Source organism: Lonchura striata, chromosome 1A (genome assembly GCF_050655825.1).
Source record: "Lonchura striata isolate lonStrDom1 chromosome 1A, ASM5065582v1, whole genome shotgun sequence".
NCBI lineage: Eukaryota > Metazoa > Chordata > Aves > Passeriformes > Estrildidae > Lonchura > Lonchura striata.
Genome location: NC_140741.1, coordinates 57652354 through 57672963, shown reverse-complemented (window position 1 = coordinate 57672963; position 20610 = coordinate 57652354). Strand labels below are relative to the sequence as shown.

Here is a 20610-nt window from a genome sequence, read left to right as displayed (position 1 = left end):
CATGACTCAAGAAGAAACTGCTGGTGTTAAAGATGAAGATAGGAACTTGATAAAACAATTATTTGAAAATTGTTAAAATTATCTTAAAACACCTAATAGGGATATGCAGATGCATGGAATTACTAAGCATGAACAATTCCAATAAATATTTTTATTAGAAAGCAGTATTTCTTACTTTAAAGTTAGAAGTTTGAGATAGACTTGAAACCTGGTGGCTTTATCTGTATACATTTTTTATGAATTTCTGAAAGCACCACGATAAAGTGACCCTGCAGACAAATGGAATTATACCTCTTCCGCTAATACCATCTCAGCAGCCTCATCAGAAACAGAAAGAATGGGAATGCACTACTGGAGCAGAGCTGAGGCAACCAGGGCCTATAGATTTAAACATTTAAACTGAAACACATTTTCTCTGATGACACAACTAGAAACACAGAAACAGATGTGCGAGATTTTGATGCTGTCATGAAAACAACCTAATGCATGAAAGATCCAAAACAAGAAGGGGGGTGGGTCTGAAATGATCACACCACTCACAAGCAGCATCAAACCACTGCTTGTTTATTGAGACTAAGCAACAACTCACACATCACAGCTACGTTTTACAATGGCCAGCACAGCACAACACAGTGATTTTCTGAGCAGGTTTGCATAAATCACAATCCTGCTTCAGCATGGATGCAGAAAGTGATGCTGCCCAGTCGGGGGGTGGAGGGGGGTTTCACCAGATTCTTGTCCCAAACACAGCCTGCCTGTACACAGGGCAGAGCAGAAGGCACGCAAAAGTGTAAATTAATTCAGAGCTGGCAGAACTGCAAAACAGCTAAAAACAGTTGGCTACACTTCAGAAACTTTAGTTCTAAAAGTATCAGTGTAAAGAAGTATCAGATTTAAAAACCAGGACATCTGCAGGACGTGAGCTTACCAATCTTTTGCGTATTTAAGTTCCTGTAATGAAACCTGAGACTGAAAAATTACTCAATGCATGGGCAGCAAGGACCTGATAAGAGACTGGGGTTTTTTATCACGTGAGCTGTCTTGCAGAAGTTTCCACAAACAACATGCACAAAGATATGATATGAAGGAGTTTCATGGGCTGAGGTCTCTGGTACGGTGTGTGACTGTCGCGTCCAGGCCAGAGATGGCTCCTGGTGGCACCTGCCAGCCGGGGAGCCACCGGGCGAGGCCTGGGGCGCAGGGCAGCGCTCAGCCCACGGAGCTCTCGTTGTGCTCGGGCAAGGACGACGCCACCCAAGACAAATCACGGGTGAAAACGTAGGAAGTACATCTGGACACCCACTCCGGGGGAGCCTAAGGCCCCGCTTCTCCCGGCTGGTACAGACCCACCTCGGGGCAAACAGGTGCCCCGCGGGCACGGCCCGCGGCAGCGGCAGCGGCAGCTCCTCGGCGCCTCGGGAACCGGCCCCCCGGCGCTTCCCACCGGGCTTCCCGCATCCGGCCCCGAGGGACCGGCCCGCGGGACCGGCGGGTGGGGGAGGCCGGGGGAGGTGGGAGGAGACATGGGAAGGACTTCGGTTGCCACTACAAATCTGGTGACAGACGCGCCGCCGGCACATGGCGATGGGCAGGTGGGTGCGGGGCGGCGGCGGGGCCCGGGGCGGCGGCGGGGGTGCGGCCGCTGGGCGAGTGCGGGACGGTGGCGGCGCCGCCCCGCCGCCGCCGCGCGCTCTCCGCGGGCCGCCCGCCGCGCCGCCGCCCGCGCGGCGTGTGGGGCGGGCGGGGCGGCCCCGCGCGGCACTGACGTCGCGGAGGGGCCGCTCCGAGGCGGCGGCGGCTCGGGGCGCCCAAGATGGCGGCGGGCGAAGGGTGCGTGCGGGACCGGCGGGCGGGAGCGGCGGCGGCGCGGCGGCGCTGCCAGCCCGCCCGGGGCCGGCCTGCGCGGAGCAGGTGCCCGGCGGAGGGGAACGTGAGGCGGGAGGCACCGGCGCCTTTTCCTCGGGGAGGGACGGTAGCGGTGGCGCGGTGTTTGCGGAGGGCCACCTGAGGAGGAGGTGCTCGCTGTCGCGGGGGCGAGACGGGCAGGGTACGGCGTGGGGCCGGGGGAGCGGGAGCCCGGGACCGGGCAGCCCCGCCGGGCAGCGGAGGTTCTGCCGCCTCCCCGCCGCGCTCGGTGTGTGGCGGGGAGCCCTGCATGGGGCCCGCTGCCTTACGCGTCCCCGCGGGCCGGGAGGACGTCGAGGTGAGGGGAGCGGGGCAGGAGCGGAGGGCGGCGGTGAGCGGGGCCCGCTGCCCGCGGCTCCCCTGCTGCGGCCAGAGGCGGAGGCGCGCCGTGTCGCGGGGCGCCGGGGCCGCCGGACCTTCTGCGGAGCGGCCCCGAGCCCCGGGCCGGCCTTGCGGGCTGTCTGTGCTAGCAGGGGCGGTCAGAGCACGAGCTGTCAGAGCAGTCGGAAATGCTCGATTTTCTGAACGAGATGAACTGTCAAGTGTCACTTCAGATCGATAAGAAGCGCTGTGTTTTTCGTGCCGTGTGAAAGTGCTTCAATCCGTGTTGTTTGTTTATCGTCAAGTCCCCGCTGCAGGAAACGCGCGGTTATTTGCAGTAGTAGACATCGAATGTAAAGCTGTACCGCTGTCTGTGGTGTCCTGGGGTAAATGGCCACTTCTAGGCAGCACGCTGGATGTACATTCTTTAGCTGGTAAAAAAAGAAAATAGAGCAAAAAAGTTAAATGGCACGGCTCCAAAGAAGGGAGACTGGGGGGTTTATTGTCAAAGGCTGCTCTGTTAGAAATCAGAAACAATTCACAAAATTTCTTTTTGAAGTGCTGCTTTAATTTCAAGTCTAAATTGTTACGCCTGCAGGACTGTACTGCAGCTGGAAGTTATGTGCATAAGTGTTTCGCTGAGTTGTTTTCTTAAAGAAAACTCGTTTAAACAAGCGGTAAAGCAGTACATCTGCCATCTAGTTACTGTATTTGTTATCTAAAACTTTGAGTTTTTTAAGTATCCATGATTCCTATGTTTTCAGATATTCAGCAGGTACTCTGAACCTGATGAGAATCAATTGGTAAACAGTCATCTGATTTAAAAGCCAGAATAGACACACGTGTGTATATAATTGTAAAATAATGTATTGCATTTCTAGTCTAGTGTTGGAGATTTCTCATTTATGTGTCAGGCAATTAATTACAGAATTAGTGACTAAGGGTGAAATACAGTCTTTTGTTTATATTTATAGTTATGTTTTATAAATTTAGCTGTAAAAATCACCCTTAAATTGTTAAAATCTTGATGTTTTTTTTTTTTTGTATGGAACAGAAATGGAAGAAAACCATCAATTTTCATGACTTCTAAGTTGGTTTTGGCATCAAGTGCTTTTCCAGCTCATTAATTACCCAAAAATGTACATTTTGACAGCCTTTCTTGAGTGGAACAAAAGGAATGAACATGTCAGTAAGATTGAAATATGGTACAATAAATAAATCCATTTCTATATATCTTGGTTTCTAGCTTATGAAACTTTGGTGCAAGAAAAAACTTTTGTGTATCTCTCTGTTTCCAGACAACTTAATGCTTCAATAGTACTATATGCTAGTAGTTGTTATTTTGCTTACTGCTTCAGCTCAGGTCTGTAGTAAGGACACAGAGGGGGGCTTGATCTCTGAAGTGCTGGTCAACTAATTCAAAGTTTCTTTGTGTGTGTGCACAGAACTGAACCTCAGGAGAGAGGAATGCAGAAACTAGGGCTGAATAACTTCCTTTAGGGAATTTCAACATTGGAACATTAGATTGTACTATTTTATTCCAGCTGCAGTTTTCAGGTGTGGGAATGAGTATGCAGTATTTTTCCTGTTTCTTCCATCATTGTTACTTCCCTCTTGTTTTTTATCCTGAGATCTTTTGCCAAGTTTTGGTTCTAAGGTACAGCTTTTAAATGTTGTGGGCTGATGCAGTCTCAGTACTTCAAATATTCATTATGTCAATGTGCTGCTTGACGTTCATCTGAAGTTTTCTTGGTCTCATTTTTGTAGTCTGAGCTTTTTTACAGTGTTTTCAGATATTGCTGTCTTTTTGACCAAACTGCATTTTGATTTCTTCACTATTTTTTCAAAGAAAGACTTTTCCCATGCTAAGATGTTTCCTCCCCCCTCCCCCCCTCCACTGTTTCTTTTCTCCACACATCGATGTAGGTGGGAAAATGTCATGCTGGCTTGGTTGCTGGTGGGGGAGCTGGGGCTTTAGCTTTTTCCCTTCGAGGTGATAATCTTGTGCTTTCGTAGAATTGTGCTGCTTTTGCATGAAGAGCTTGAATGTGCAGTCCTGATTCACACAGTGGCTGTCCAGAAATCAGTGGACTGTTTTTGTCCTCAGTCTGATATCTGCTTACACTGAGGCATGTAAGCAGTTTTAGTCTTGAGAATGTTTTTAAACGTGTGGAAAAAAAGAATCTGCTCATATAGTATTAAAAAGAAGGAAAAATAAGGCACAGGGTTTGTGCAGTGACTTTAATGAATCCAGAAAGAGTTGACCCATCAGATTGCTCTGACTGACAGCATTGCTGTGTGTGATAGCCCTGTGGAAAGGTAGGGTTTAGTGTTCTTTTCTGGTCTGCTGGAAAGGACTGTTACTAATATGTGATGCGATAGAATCTATATATTTTAGCCCAAACCCACAAAGATAAGTCTTGTCCCTTAAAATTCTCTATTCCACATTTAATTATTGCAGCAGGCTTTACATACATATTATTATCCTGAATTTTATCAGTGTTACAAAAGTTCCAAAAGTTTTGCTGTGGAAAAGAGGTTGTCAGACTAGGAGAGATGAGATAATGCTGATGATCTTATTTATAAAGACAATATAAAAAGCAGACTTACTGTTTGTAAAAGAATCTAATTAGCAGCCTGCAGGTAAGATTGCCTTTTAGAAGAAATTAATGTTATGGGTGCAAGCAAGATGAAAGAGTTAAGCAAGTGTTACTTTTGTGATCTGCTGACCATAGCACACAAGAGATCTTGACCTCCCTTAATACACTGTGGCTGGTACTTGGTCTGGGAGCTGCTGGATGGTTCCCCAGAGGTCGTGGTGCCTGAAATTCTTTGGTGCAGTCAGTATGGACTGGAAACAACTCTTAGCCAGAATGAATGAGAGATGAATAGGGGCATGTAAAACTGTGTACAGATTTTACTTTCTCTACAGCTGGTTCAAGCTTTTTTTCATTACAGAATAAATTCTATACAACACATGCAATTCTGAGTGCTGATTATGTGCTCAGAGGCTTATTACAGCTCTTATGTTGGTATCTGTATTGTAACATTTTAAAAGGCACTAGCCATGGGCCAGTTAACCAAACTAAGCCATTTTTGGTTGAATATTTTAATGATAGTTTTTATCAAAGTACCAAATGAAAATTAGAGCTTCTTTTCTGGCCACCAGCAACCTTTTACCTGTTTTCCTTCCTTAGTGGTATCATAGCATTGTACATTAGGATTCCCTCTAGCTAATGTTTATTTTACACTAAACATCTACTCTATATTCAGTAACCTATTCAGTGATTCGCAACTGTAGAAATTGATAAATATTAGCATATAGGCTAATAGCTGGAATACAGTTTTTGTGTTCTATCCAGAGGTGTGTAAATCACTCAGTACTGTTGTAGTATGGCTTATTTACCTGTAGAGCATAGAATCCAGGGCCTTTATACTGTACAGCCTAAGCCAGGTGCAGAGCATGTATTTGAAATGGCAAACTTGGCTCACTTGGTATGGACTGAACATTTGACAAAGCCTTGAACTCCTCAGGTGAATTAATTGATTCATCTGGCAAGCACTGTGCATAATGGTACTGGTGCTGTGTGCTCTTTGGCCCTCCTGGTCAATGATGTGGTAGGCACAAATGCCCCAGATCAAATGTAATCACTTCCTGATGCATCATAGCACTGTTATCATTTATCTCTAGGTGTTGTATCTTAACAAGATAGTCAAAATGGTAAAAACAAGAATGAATCACTGTCTCTTTAATTTTTTGCTAAACCGAGGCTGTCTCTTTTGGGTAAATGCACCTTATAGGAAGAAGCAAAAACAGCAGCTTTGGACAAATAAATGTAACCATACAAACTTAGTAAAGGATGTAAGACAGTGGTAGTCAGATTTTTAAATTAACTTTTGAAGACCTGGATTAGAAAGTTTTAATAAAGTGTGTGGTAACTGATGTAGCTCCTGCTATTTCTGTCTTAAGAAATCATGTTCTGTTTTGCTAAGTTACTCTTTCAGAGGTGTTAGGATGACATGTTAAAATGTAGATATTTAAGATACATTATTGTAGAAATAGTATAATGGGGTTGACTGAGCACAGAGAGGCAGTGATTTAATTGAAGGTATGGATTAATTAAGGGTTTGAGTTGTATAAAGCCTCATTTGTCTGAACTGTTGGCTCTGTGTAAACATAATAAATTTAAGTGAACTTTGCACTTCTGCACCTGTATGCTTAGGGGTAGAATTAATAGGGGAATTTTGGAATCTCAGAATGGTTTGAGTTGCGAGAGACCATAAAGATCCTGTAGTTCAGTCCCCTGCTGTGTGGAGGGACACCACCAATTAGCTCCAGTTGTTTAAAGTCCAATCCCACCTGGCCCTGAACAGTTCTAGGGATGGGGGCATCCACAGTTTCTCTGAACAGCCTTTCCCACTCTAAGTTGCTTTTGTATCCAATCTCTGTAACAGCATCTTTTAACAAAATCATTGCCCCTTAATTAAAAAACCAAACCAGGCCTAAAGTGTAGCTAGTATGCTTCAGTCCAGAGCCACAAAGCACTGGGAATATAAACAGTGGTATGCAGGCAATTTGGTGTGAACATGGAACTGCTGTTGAAGGTGTTGAGTGTGTGTGTGGCTCCACATGACTGATTTCTTTCATATGTTTGGTGGGACTCAGCTGGATGATGATAGTGATCTTCATCTTAATATGAATTTGGTACACTGACTCCTGTAAAAGGGATACGGTTGGGTATTTATTAACTATAACTTCCTTTTATTTTTTAGTTGCTGGTTGAATTATGGACAGAAGATAGTTTGGATGATGTGTTTTGCCAGCATATCTCTGCAATTTCAGTTTTAACAATGGATAAGTGTAAGCACGTAGGACGTCTGCGACTGGCCCAAGATCACTCCATTCTCAATCCTCAGAAATGGCATTGCATGGACTGCAATACTACGGAATCTGTGTGGGCGTGCCTCAGCTGCTCACATGTGGCGTGTGGAAGATACATCGAAGAGCATGCACTAAAGCACTTTCAGGAGAGCAGCCACCCAGTGGCGTTGGAAGTTAATGAGCTGTATGTTTTCTGCTATCTCTGCGATGATTATGTTCTCAATGACAACGCAACTGGTGACTTAAAACTCTTGCGGAGTACATTAAGTGCAATCAAGAGTCAAAACTATGACTGCACTACTCGAAGTGGGAGGACTTTGCGTTCTATGGGTACCAGTGATGATTCCTACCTTGCACACGGTGGTGCCCAAGCCATGCTTCGGAATGAAGACAGGATGTTCACAGCTCTCTGGCACCGACGGCGTGCAGTCCTTGGCAAAGTATTCAGATCGTGGCTTGAGTTGACACCTGCTGGGAAAAGGATTTTGGAAGAAGAAAGACGTCAAGAAGAAGCAGAGCTAAAAAAGGACAAAGCTAGGAAGAGAAGACAAGAAAGAAAACGTGAGTTGAAAGCAGAGATGGAAAAGATGCCTCCAAGAAAGAGCAGTCGTTTACAAAATCAGGTTAGAATGTCCTCAAAACTAGAACCCTGCCCTCAAAAAACCTCACAGAACATGGAATTTTTGGCAGAGTTGAAAGAAACATATACCTCAGAAGAACTGAGATTGAAAAAAATAAGTGACTCTCCAATTAAACGAAGGCCTACAGTGACTCCTGGAGTAACAGGACTGAGAAACCTGGGGAACACATGCTATATGAATTCTGTCCTGCAGGTATTAAGTCACTTACTTATTTTTCGAGAATGCTTTTTAAAGCTTGATCTCAACCAAACTCAGGAACTGCTGGCAACAGCAACCAATGGTAAAACAAGATCTTCATCTAAACACCTGTCGATAGCTGCCTCAACATTACACATGAATGAGAGCCAAGAGAAAGTAAAGGGATCATATTCTGTAAGGCGGCCTAGTTTGTCCTCTGGATTAAGTGGAGGAGCATCAAAAAGTATGGAACTTATTCAGCCCAGGGAGCCCAGTTCAAAGCATATTTCTCTCTGTCATGAATTGCATACTCTATTCCAGGTTATGTGGTCTGGCAAATGGGCACTGGTGTCTCCTTTTGCTATGCTTCATTCTGTGTGGAGACTAATTCCAGCCTTCAGAGGGTATGCCCAACAAGATGCTCAGGAATTTCTCTGTGAACTTTTGGATAAAGTACAGCAGGAACTGGAGACTACAGGGACCAGATACCCAGCTCTCATCCCTGCTTCTCAAAGAAAACTTATAAAGCAGGTTTTGAATGTGGTTAACAACATTTTTCATGGACAGCTATTAAGTCAGGTATGTTTTATGATTTTTTTTTTTTAAGGTGTTTAATGATTTATAGTTCTGGATTTACTCTAGTCAGTCAGGGATGGATATACTTCAAAGGTTTATACGTTTATAACTGTTATGGGGGAATGGTGAGGATTTATTACACCATTTCAGAAGAAATACTACTCAGTTTCAATAGAAGCCACCCTGTAGCCCTCCCACTACCAAAAACTAGGCCATTCAAACCCAGTACACCTGTTAATCATTTGGTATCGTAAAACACACCTTTCCACATGCTGAGAAATACTTGTATTTGCTGTTAAGCACCAACTCATTTGAAGGAATGAAGAATCTACAATTTCAAGTATCTGGCTTATCACTGTAGTGCTGCTAGATAAAAGGTGTTAAGGAAGGTTAATCTAGTGTAAGTAGAAACCGATTAGGTAATGGATGTCAAACAGGATATTATTTCACTAAATAGCTTGAATTTGAGATTGTTTACCAGTGAGTAATTGCATGTCATGATTTTATGTACAAAATTGCTAATACGTCTTTTCTATTGCAACACAAAGATACAGAAAGCTCTGTCAACACAGGAACCAAATTTGTGGGGTGGAGGCAATGGTGGTTTTCCTTCTTTCTGCATGACTCCTTTTTTTTTCCCTACTTCTCAGCTCCTTGTTAAGTATTTCAGTGTGTTTACTGTTATTATACATATCCCAACAGTGTGTATAAATGTCTCAATACTGACTGAACAAACAAATGCTTGTATCTGTTGATTTAATCTAAAAGCTAACCACATTGCAGCAGGAACAGAAGTTGGGAAGTTCCTGGCTCCTGGAATGGATCTGTAGTATACATGAATATGTTTACTGAGGGAGTGTGGAAGCATTTGATGAATATTGTGTGTAAAGAAAAAGCTTAACACAAAAATGTCAGTTCTTGGTATTCTGACTATTTGAATGATGGTTTAATGTTTTGATATGTAAAATTGGAAATCCAAGTGGTTTTTGACCAAGGTAGGATTGCTTACTGCTATGATCCCTGTAAACTTTATAGGAAGGTAACAAGGCTGTTTGCAGCATATGTCAGCCCTCATTCATTTTAGATTTTGTGAAACTACTGGAAACCATTAGATCTATACACAAATCTGGAACACCAGCTACCTTCTGTCTGGGACAGACTGCAAGCACTTCTGTGGCATACTTCCTTTCCTTGGGTACTATATATCTTGTATCAGTGTTGCACAACTGAAAATGTTTAGTATACTATGTCAATAAAGAGTTTTTTGTTTGAAAATTCCATTCCTCTCCAAAATAGCAATTTTGCCAGCAAAATAAGGTTATTTTTTTAGGAATAATGACAAGGTTTTCTTGTGTTGCAAACCTCCTTATAGGATTCATTCCTTTAGTAAGAATTTTCAAGGCTCTAAAGACATAGCATAATTTCATCAGTAACTACTCTCATATATTGTTAGCTTTATATGGAAAGGTTTTTGACTAGAAACCCTCCCACCTTCCTGAGACCAGGAGAGGAGTAATGAGAATTCACTAGTGAGTAAGCTAAAACAAACAAAACAAAACCAAAACGAAAAGTCCTCACTTCCAGACTATTGAGTAAATCAGAAAGGGAATTAAGCAGTTTTGAAGTAATCTGTGACTTCTGTTACTACATACAGCTTTTACTGCAGCTGCTCCATGTCTGTGTGCAGAATACAGCCTTGATCAACTCAAGAATGCCTGAAGTGAGAGGAGCAAGAAAAAGAGTATTGAAGCTGTTATCTAGTAATTTTTCCCTGGTTCATTAGGCAGTTCCCATGGACTGTTCAACACTTTACCTGTCCCAGTGTTCCCTTTGTCTTCTGCCACTCCTTTTTTTTGTTTTAGTTTTCACTTCTGGTTTTGAACATGATAAATATTATAAAGAAAAGGTAAGCCCGGAAGATTTAAATTCCTTTCTTGTAAAATATATTCATGTCATCTTAATGATTTAGTCCCTGGTGTTTGCACATGGAAAGATGAACTTTAAAGACTCTTTTAGGCAATTATTTTTCTTTCCTCAGTAAGATTCCTACACCATGATTTCACTAGGCATTTGTCAGAACTGCTTTAATGAAGTTAACAAAAAAGATGAGAAAACACCCATGCAGGGCTGGGAAAAGCCCCAAACTTCATGCTATGTCATTGCCTCTTGGGCAACGTTAGCTCTTAAAAGCAATGAGTGTGCGTTTAGTCCTTGCAGGCTTAACTTTATCTACCTACAAGTAGAAAGTAATACTGTGATAAACATAGTAATAAAATAAATATGCACTCCTGTAACAGTATTATAGTTTCTCTCTAGAAGATAACTGGAGCGTTCCCCGCTGCCCTTATTAAAAATAAGACAGGATTTTATTCTAGCATGTTAAGTTACATCTTACTTCATTGAAAAAGGGGAACTGGGAAGTGTGTTTCTGTGTGCAGTTGCCCTCCGTTTTAGACCCCCTGAAACATTACCATACTTACTGGCCTTTTGTACAGAAAATATATGTTGAAGATACATGATTCTGTGAGAGACTCAAGTGCCCTGAAGCAATCTTCCTGACCTTCAAACCTCAGAAATACTATGAACTACTCTTGATAAAGTACACAGAGGATCCCTTACAGTGCTGTGTGTTTACTTAGGTATCACATTACTTTCACATGTGCAGCTCAACTTTTTCCCCCTTTGTCTAGTTCTAATTTAATTTGAAGGGAAGTCATAATCCTGAGTTGCCATCCATTTGTTGTTATTGAAGTGCTGCCTGGTTCAGCACTAACTGAATTTAGGATCTAAGATTAAGAAAGCAAAAAATTGAGTGTTTGCAAATCTTATGCAGATTACTCTTTGATAACTAGAAGAAGTTTTGGATGATGTCAAAACAATTGAACATTTTATATGAGGTAGTTGTTTTTCTTTTGCCATTTTCTCAGCTGATTTAAAGTAAGTTTTCTTCATCTACTGCTTGAAATATTTTACTATTTTATGGAGTACTAGACTAGACTAGGTAATGGGACAGCATGAGCAAATTGCCTCTGTTTTTTTATTTTATGTTTATTCTAATACCTGTTTTAGGATTTCAGCTTTTTACTTTACAGGACTGTGAAACTGTAGTATCTGGTACATCTAAGAGAAGTAAAGATCTGCATTGTAGGTGCAAAACCCTTCCCCTCTGCTCTGTCTTCACTGCTAGTCTTCCTGCAGTGATTGGAGAAAGTGGCTCATATCTCTCAAACCTACTGGGCCTCTGAGGAGATCTCAGTATGTGTATTAAAATCCTAGTTGTTTTCAATCCCTCAGTGCTGGTACTCTTGTGGAAGGTACTTACTGTCTCCTGTCCTCAGTCCTTCAATGGGAAAGGAGAAACTACTGTGCTGTGAACTAATGTGGCAATGGTAAACTGACCCACACTAGCTCACAGATCTCTAAAGTACACTTCAAGAGATCAAGTATGTTAGCTGTTGTCTCAAGATTTTTTTGGCTTGTGTTTTTTTAAATGGCACCAACCAAATACCACAGTATGCAACAATTTTTAAAGTATCTTTATTTAAACTTTTTCCATATTAAGCAAGCAACTTTTTCCATATTAAACAGGTGTGTTTCTAAAAATCCAGAAATTGAAATAACAAATTTATTGTGTGCTACATGTACTCAGAAATTCTTGTACAAGGATAAAATCCACCTTGAGCTTCCTTCTCTGGGCTAAACAGTCCCAGCTCTCTCAGTGTTTCTTCATATGTCAGATATGTCCAAGGCCTTTCATCATCTTCCTGGTCCTTTAGTGGACTCAGTCCAGCATATCCATGTCTCCCTTTTTTCTGAGCACTTGACCCAGCACTTCAGCTGTGTGGGAGCTGAGAAGAGGGATCACCTGCCTGGACCTGCTGGTGGTGCTCTGCTGAATGCAGCTCCAGAGGTTGTTGGCCGTCTTTGCCTTATATAAGGGCACATTACTGGCTCCTGGACAGCTTGTCCCCTAGGTCCTTCTCTTCCCACTCAACCTGTACTGGTGCCTGGGTGATTCCTGCACAGGAGCAGAAAATTGTGTTTCCTTTTTTAGAGCTGCATAATGGCCCTGTCCCATTCCCACTGGGTGGGAGTGCCCCCAGCCAGCCACTCCTCCTGCTTTGTGTCTTCTGCAGACTTCTCAGAGTTCAGAAAAATTGGCTCAAATATTTTTTATAGCAATGCCTGATAGGAACTAGCTTCTGATACCTATAGGCATGCTTAAAACTTCCTAAGCAGTTTGATTGCTTCCTGATCATTTTTAAGGTGGAATCTAAGTAAGATGCTTCCCCCTGCTTCTGCTCAGCGCAGCAGAATAAAAGCATGCAGTGATCAGAGAAACAGATATGCCAGGTCTCAAGGAGTGAAGTAGGTTCTAACCAGTGTAGTATGTAAACTATTCTTAAAGCATATTTCAGGACAGATTGTCTGAGAAAAGGGGAAATGTGATTTTTTGAGTTGTTTGAAAGCCTTCAGTTTGGGGTAGTATGCTGTGAGTTAAGAGTTTGGGGGAGAATGCTGAGGGTGATCCGTGTAGTGCTGAGTGTTAAGTCTCCCACGGAATGGACAATGTTAGAAAGACGGAACTTCAGGCAGGTAACGGGATGATTTGCACCTAAACCAGTTGATGTCATGTATACTGATTTCTATATTTTGGTGTTAGTCTTTGTGCTTTTATGTTTAGCCTGACCTACAAAATGCTTGTCAAGTTGTTTTCCAACCAGATGAAAGTAACATTTTAAATTAATCTATAAGAGGCCATTGATTCACAGACTGCAATTACCTGTGGTTACACTTTATGTTATTCTGCTAAACAGATAATTTTGAGTATACTGTATGCTTATCACTACAAAGTTCAGTTGGTTTTTTTTATGCTGACAGTCATATGAATTCTGCATTTTAGCTGTATTCCAGAGATCCCCTTCAATTACTTTCCTGTACGAAAATTGAGTTACTAGTCATTATATATAGGTCTCATCTAGTGAAAGCACAAAAATGGGACTGGCTATTTTACTCTTCTTAAAAGCGACAAAGGAAAAAAAAGAGTTGGGGCAGAGGTGGTTAAGAGTTTTCTTTCTTCCATGCAAGTGCATGGCACATAGGCAAAACAGTTGACGATGAAGTTGGCTTTTTCTGCAGCAATATGTTAACTATTTTCTTTGGCTGCATTTACACTGAATGCCATCCAGGGCAGTAGCTGTCCATCATGTTATTGAGGCCACAATGATGCTTGTCTGCGTAGTCTCCTGCTTAGCTTGAATCAAGCAATTTGATCCAGCTCTTTTCAGTCTGGCCTTTGGCCCATGATTGAATACTAAGCTTTAACCAAACAATTGTATTTAGTACCCGTGTTTCAAGGCATGAGAGGGTGGTCAGAGCAGAACATAAGGTAGAGATTTCAGACTAGTTAAAATCTGTAATTTACTTTGCTCTAATGTGAACTTTTCATTTGCTTTGCTATAAATGACAGTATTAAAGCTTCTTATAATAGCAATTCTGAATTATAATGGGAAGGTGGACTAAAACACTGAATTTATGAAGTATAATCACAGAGATAGACATCTCAGATTGTTAGAGTACACTCACTTCCCTATTACTGTTGTGCATACTTATACTATACAAAGTTGCACTGGATAAAGTTTTTGCCATTTGAGTTCAAGTTTGGGGCTCATTTTGTGTTTTATAAAATCTCATCTCAACCAACTTTTGAACAGTTTTTACAATTTCTGCCCCTCTCATGGAGAAAATAAATCTGGATTGCACTGTGTGAATGATAATGGAGTCTGAGATAAAGGAGTCACATTTAGGACAGAAAGAAGAGTGATGGGAATGTTATGAAGCCAATGCCAGTGGACAGGCCAGTGCAGATGAATTCCACAGAAGACTGGGAATCCTCCTGCTTTTTGAGTAAGCCAGTTGGTAATCACAGGCCTGGCTCAGAAAAACACTTCCACCCCGTTGCAGCCGTGCTTGGCTGTCCTTTACCACCACGTCCATGAGCAGCAAGTGCACAGGGGCTGATGGGGTTGCCCGGGTGTGTCAGGTTACCATGCTGTTGGCAGCTACAGAAATCCCTGAGTTTTACTCTGCTGCAGTGAGGACTGGCTTGGATTTGAGGAAATAAGTGCAGCTGTGTATGAGTATAGGGATTTGTCCCCACAAATCAGCTTTGCTCACAGTTGCATGACGAGATGAGAAGCAGATTTATTTTATCTGTTTGTGTTCTTCAGGTTTTTTGACTAGCAAAAATTGCAAGCTGGGTCTATTATTCATGTCTTTTTCTCTGGGATAGTACTCATTAGCTAGTTGGGAAAGAAGAACTTGACCTAAATTTAAAACCTCAGAATGTGTTAAAATTATCTGTATTAAAGTCACATGTGTTCTATGTCCTGAGCTCCTTAATCTTAAGTGTGCATTTATGCACAACAAATTCTTACATAATTCATCAATTAAATAAACTTTTGGAGAAACAAAATTACCGATATGTAAAGCAGAAATTTATTAGTCATTCTGGATTTAAGCTGGAGTGTGATTGAACTGTGGCCAAACATACTATTTTGTCTCCCATGTCTAGATTTCAGCTCTGAATTGTTAATAATTTGTGGCTTTGAAACATTGCCAGATGTTAGCACTTGCAAAAGATGCTCCTGACAGTGTAAATTAAAATAGAAGAATCTTTGCTTTTCTGCCATGTAAGTTTGAAGTTTTGTTTTCTAAAACAAGGCAGTGGTATTTTCATCCTAGAACTTAAAGCAGTTACAGCTTTCCTAACTGCACTGTGTTCATGCTGGGACACAAATCCACATGTGCACTAGGTGGCTAGTGCAGAGATGGAGTATAAGCTGTTGCAGCTACTGAGTGCAGCTACAAGAACACCTAGGGGGAAGATACCATGAGGTGACAGATAGGTCCTTATATAAATGATCGTGAAATACCGAAGCAGGGTGAATAGTTACCTAACAGCAAACCTTCAGAGGAAAACAAAGGCACATCTGAACAAAACTGAGTGTGCTTTCACACTTGTGTTGGCTTACTGAAGGGAATAACAAACTGAAGGGAATAACACTGAATTTATGTAGAACAGCAGCAGTATAAAGGGGTCTCTGTGAAGTAACAATCTTTGGATGTCAAATGAATTTTCATTCCTTTATTACTGTGTCTTTGCATTAGTTGTTCTGAACAAAGAAGCATGCTACACCTGATGTGTTGTCTTTCCAGCTTAGACAAGCTACTGCTTTTAACTTATTTTCCTATGTATTGAATGTTAAAATAAATTAATTGTCTCCTGCTGTAGTATCTGCATTTTCCAGGTTGACTCACTTCACTTCTTTACATTTTATTCATGTTGTTTTACTGCTTGTCCTTTCCCTAGTGTGACGATGGATCCACTTACTGAAAGAAGAAATAAATTCTTTTTACCTGTTAATTTTTCTTTGAAGAAGTGTGCTCCCTAATCCAGGCTTCCCTGGAAGACTTACAAAGTAAGAAGGATATGACTTTAAAATCCCCAGCTGTTCGGGTTTTTTTTGCTTTTGTGTGTATGTGTGTGGTTTTGATTTATTTTTATTTATTTTTTAATTAACCTATATTATAATTTCTCATGTAAATTTTCCTTTTGGAGAAAAGACTGCTGAGACTTCACCAGCTGCTTTCTTTTGGACAGTCCCAGACCATTTTGACATTGTTTTTGTTTCTCAGTAAAACATAAGAACACTTACTTGTTGTTGATAACAGTTTTGAACATGCTGCTTCAGTGAAAAGAAATTAGGTATATCATCTCTGTTGTTAAATTACTTTGTCTTGTCTTTGGTTACATTTGGTTATCTCTAGGAAAAAGAATCTCTTTTTAGAGCTGTGTTACGGTACATGTTTAGCAAAGTACATTTTTGAGTATATGCAGCTAGTGAAATATCTTTTTTACAGGTTACATGTCTCGCCTGTGACAATAAATCAAATACCATAGAACCTTTCTGGGACCTGTCCCTGGAGTTTCCCGAGAGGTATCACTGCAATGGCAAGGAGATGTCGTCTCAGTATCCATGTCTGCTGACAGAAATGCTGGCCAAGTTTACAGAAACTGAAGCTTTGGAAGGAAAGATATATGCATGTGATCAGTGCAACAGTGAGTAAAGGCAGTATGTACTCATGCATATGTTCTCTGTGTAAAATATAAACTGACAGTGCAAGTATAGAAGTCTTAAAAGTATACTGCAAACAAAGATCTTTTCTTATGTTCTGGTGTGGTCATTTGACAGCTGTTACTTGCTCCTAGAAGATTAAATTGGTCAAAAGATGTTTTGAAGTGTGATGTTTCATTTAGATACAATCTCATGACACACTAATGGGGTTTCTGGTACTCCCAGCTGAAGAAACCATCACCTTTTTAAATTAAGGTGATTAATGTAAGTGACCACAAGTATTTTTTACTTGCACTGTAGGGTAATCATTGCAAAATGGATCTCAGAGCATATCCTTTTTAAGGAGGCACGTACCACAAATATTTAGGTCCATACAAATTCTCTGGATAAATCTTAGACTGAAATACAAGGCTGTTACCAAGATTTGTTTTGTGTAACTGTGTGTTTGACTTCAGCAAAACGAAGGAAGTTTTCTTCTAAACCAGTTATACTCACAGAAGCTCAGAAGCAGCTTATGGTGTGTCGACTACCTCAGGTTCTCAGATTACACCTTAAACGGTTTAGGTAAGTAGTACCACAACAAAAAGCGTTGCAAACTGACAGATTCAGTCTTGCTCTACCATTGCTTTAGGATAAATGATTTTCAGCATCAGTTTCATTTCCCTTTACTAGTATGGTGAGAAATAGTTACTAGAAACTTATTTGTCTTGTTCACTTGAAACATCAGTAAGATATGTTACAATTTTAAGCTTTAACTTTTAACTTTTTGGATTTCAGATACTTGCTACTTCAGTACCAAAATTATTTTATCCTTGTTTTCAGTCAAAACCTACTAACCTTGCTCTGAACTCTATTGGTAAAAATTAATCTTGTGGTACAGTAGGATGCTCATAATCACTAATGCACAAAGCTAGACTGTATTCAGAGGAAGTCTCAGATAACCTTCCTATATCCAAATACATAAATACATTTGGCCTCAGAGAAGGGAAGTGGACACTGCATCTCTGAACTCGTAGCCCAACATCAGTACTGTCTGTCCCTCATACAAAGGAAACTGAAAATGAGATAGAATAAATGAGAAATACCAAAGCGGTATAACAGGTGGGAAATATTTCCTACTCACCACTGCACAGATCTTAAGGTAGATGTTTCAGAAGAGGAGAACAGTAGGGTACCATAGACACATTTAAAAGGCCTTGAAATAAAGAAGTAAAAGAGGAAGTTTAGAAAAAAAAAAACAAACCCTAGCATTTATTTGTGCACAGAATAATAGTGAAAATATTATGTTAGTTCAAACATAATTCAGAATGCTGTGCTCTTTCCTTGAAAAAAACGCAAGTTTTCATTTAATTTAATTTTCCAGGTGGTCAGGACGCAATCACCGTGAGAAGATTGGTGTACATGTTAGTTTTGATCAAATGCTAAACATGGAGCCTTATTGCTGCAGGGAATCCCTCAAGTCTCTCCTGCCTGACTGCTTCATCTACGACTTGTCCGCTGTGGTAATGCATCACGGGAAAGGATTTGGCTCAGGGCACTACACTGCCTACTGCTACAATTCTGAAGGAGGTAGGAACCAGCTGGGAAATGAGCGGTGAGGGAGAAAGGAGAAAGGGGTGTTCCTAATTCTCAACTGATACAAAGAGCGTCTTTTCTCAAAAGCAAAAGGGAATCAATTGTAGCTGATCTGCCTGAAGTGAGAAGTGCAGCTCTGTAGACCAACAGTTCAGTTTTTGCATTGCCTTGTTAAATGTGTTCTAGCTATAAACTCTCTTGTAAATCTGAGGAAGCTAAGCTAGGCTTTTAAAACATTGAGGTAATAAACCAGATCAACTGAAACAGTTTACTGTTTCTACAGAACTCATTAAATGGGACCAAACACGAATTAATTATTAAATATGATGCAAAATCAGTGTCCTGATGACTTTTTTGTTCTGGTGTATTTCCTTATTGTAGGATTTTGGGTACACTGCAATGATTCGAAACTCAACATGTGCACTATGGAAGAAGTATGCAAGGCTCAAGCCTACATTTTGTTTTACAGCCAACGACTTACTCAGGCAAATGGACATGGTAGAGTCCCTTGTCCTAGCACAGCTGAAAGTCAGCAGCAGACAGAATTAGCTGGCTGTTCCATGGACAACAGTAGCAGCTAATCCAAAGCCAGTTATCTGTGTGTATGGTAAAGGTTTAAATTGTCGTAACTATGTATTTTTAAAAGAAAGTACAGTATTTTAAAAGAAAGTACAGTACTTTCTCAATGTTTATATAGTTTTGTATTAGTTGAAGTACTCTTTACAATGGTTAGCAAAAGTTTTTATTGACAATAAGTAACTTTCAAAGTACCTAGAATTTCAATACAGCTATTTTTTTAAGGAAGAAATTGCTATGTGCATTTAACTTTTACCTCAGGCTATTTTTTAAGCTGGTTTTGTATTTTGATAATATTTTTGAATTGGTTTAGAAAATTTACTTCAATGGGCAACTGATAATTGTCTGGTTAATTTTCTGTATATGCTTGTGTACATTTTATAGTATAGTTCTAATGATACCGTGATTCTTACTGTCTTGCAGGAATTGCTACTAGGTCTTAGAATATTGACATTCACCAGCCAGGAATGTTAAAACATGTCAGATAGTAAATGAATTGTTTGTAGGCAACTTTCTGTGAAATTATTTTGCAAGCTTGAATGGCTATACTGAAGATACATTGATAGAATTTCTAAAAATCTGAACTTGAGGAAATAGAGCATGAAGTTATTTTCATATAAGTATATAAGAGGAGTGTTTAATGTTACAAGAATGTATCTTTATCAAGACTTGCATGTTTTAGCCTTAACAAACATGACAATTTAAAGCTCAAGTGCCAAATTCAAAGTAATTTAACAACCAGGGGCTTTTTTATTCCAAAAAACTTAAAAGTTTTCTTAAACAAACAAGTTAAAAACTCCGTATCGCCCCAACAATAAAACCACACTCACTCACCCACTGTCATTGCTACAAGAACATTAGCCTCCCTTTTCTTGAATTGGACCAGCTTACTTTAAGCTGCAGCAAACATTGTCTGTCTCAGTCATCCCTGAACAGCTGATGAAAAGCAGCTGCAATGTTTGCATGAAAGCATTCTCAGTCTGGTTTCATTACCCACAACTGCTGTACCTTATACTACATGGTCCTACCACTAGCATTAACAGAACTGTGCAGTGAGGAGAATTTAACAAGCAGGAATTATCAATCCTCCACATACAGTAGTTAATGCCAATTAAATTTTAGTAGTGAAGTTATTTTGTGTAAGTCCTATGCAAATTGTTACCTCATCTTCTGTGAAGTTATACCTCAATAAAATGCCTTGATATGGACAGAAAAGCGTGTGTGTACTGGAATAAATTCCTACATTATCATTACATTTTCAAAAAATTTTAGATTTTGTCTAACAGGACTTAAGGTATTAACTATACTACTGCTTTGGCCATCTGTCAGTGATTTAACAGCTGGTTTTGCTATCATTTCTGTTTCTGAAAGATGCCATATTATAACAAGCACATAGCAGCCTCAGATCTCAAACTTCTTGGTCTCCTGCTCATCCTAATTAAGTGTGCAAAACAGTTCATGTATCGGTTTGGGGAAATTTTTGGTTGATTGGGTTTTTTGTGATTTTGTTATTGGGTTTTATTCCTGTTTTCTTTTTTAGCCAAAAGCCACGTGCTGAAGTGAGTGATCTGACAAATGTACTTGTTACGGCTGTTCAGTCTTTCAAATACTTTCCTCTGCTGTCCTGGCTGGTGAGGAAATGCATGTAATTTAAACACCGTTTTCTACTTACAGGTAGTTCAGAAAATTTGCCTTTTAGGCTTCTGATACTTTTTCTTCCTCCAAGCGTATCTCTTAGGAGATCCATAGGGGTCTTCAGAGACTCAATCGTTGACACAAGAGTCTGTCTTAGGACATGTAGAGAGCAACTTGGGTGTGA

The 20610-nt window shown here is 40.7% G+C and overlaps 1 protein-coding gene across 7 annotated transcripts; it reads left to right on the top strand.

Moving 5' to 3' along the window:
• Positions 1-1443: 1443 nt before the first annotated feature.
• Positions 1444-20006, top strand: USP44 (ubiquitin specific peptidase 44). 7 transcript variants are annotated; one of them, XM_021527967.3, is made up of 7 exons: positions 1467-1592; positions 7000-7941; positions 8248-8505; positions 16426-16624; positions 17096-17204; positions 18004-18209; positions 18597-20006. In XM_021527967.3, exons 1-7 carry the CDS (start codon positions 1524-1526, stop codon positions 18794-18796), a joined length of 1983 nt encoding a protein of 660 aa, XP_021383642.2. In that variant the 5' UTR covers positions 1467-1523; the 3' UTR covers positions 18797-20006. The 7 variants fall into 7 exon arrangements, with proteins under 7 accessions (XP_021383640.2, XP_021383642.2, XP_085425202.1 ...); XM_085569076.1 differs by lacking the exon at positions 1467-1592 and adding exons at positions 1802-1830; positions 3281-3411 and having other exon boundaries at positions 7000-8505; XM_021527965.3 differs by having other exon boundaries at positions 1444-1592; positions 7000-8505.
• The last annotated feature ends 604 nt before the right edge of the window (positions 20007-20610 follow it).

Excerpts from the sequence above, each read along its gene's own strand:
- USP44 (XM_021527965.3), top strand. The coding sequence starts at position 1,524 with ATGGGAAGGACTTCGGTTGCCACTACAAATCTGGTGACAGACGCGCCG. Across the intron at positions 17,205-18,003 it reads TTACACCTTAAACGGTTTAG|GTGGTCAGGACGCAATCACC; the intron begins GTAAGTAGTACC and ends TTAATTTTCCAG. Across the intron at positions 18,210-18,596 it reads CTGCTACAATTCTGAAGGAG|GATTTTGGGTACACTGCAAT; the intron begins GTAGGAACCAGC and ends TCCTTATTGTAG.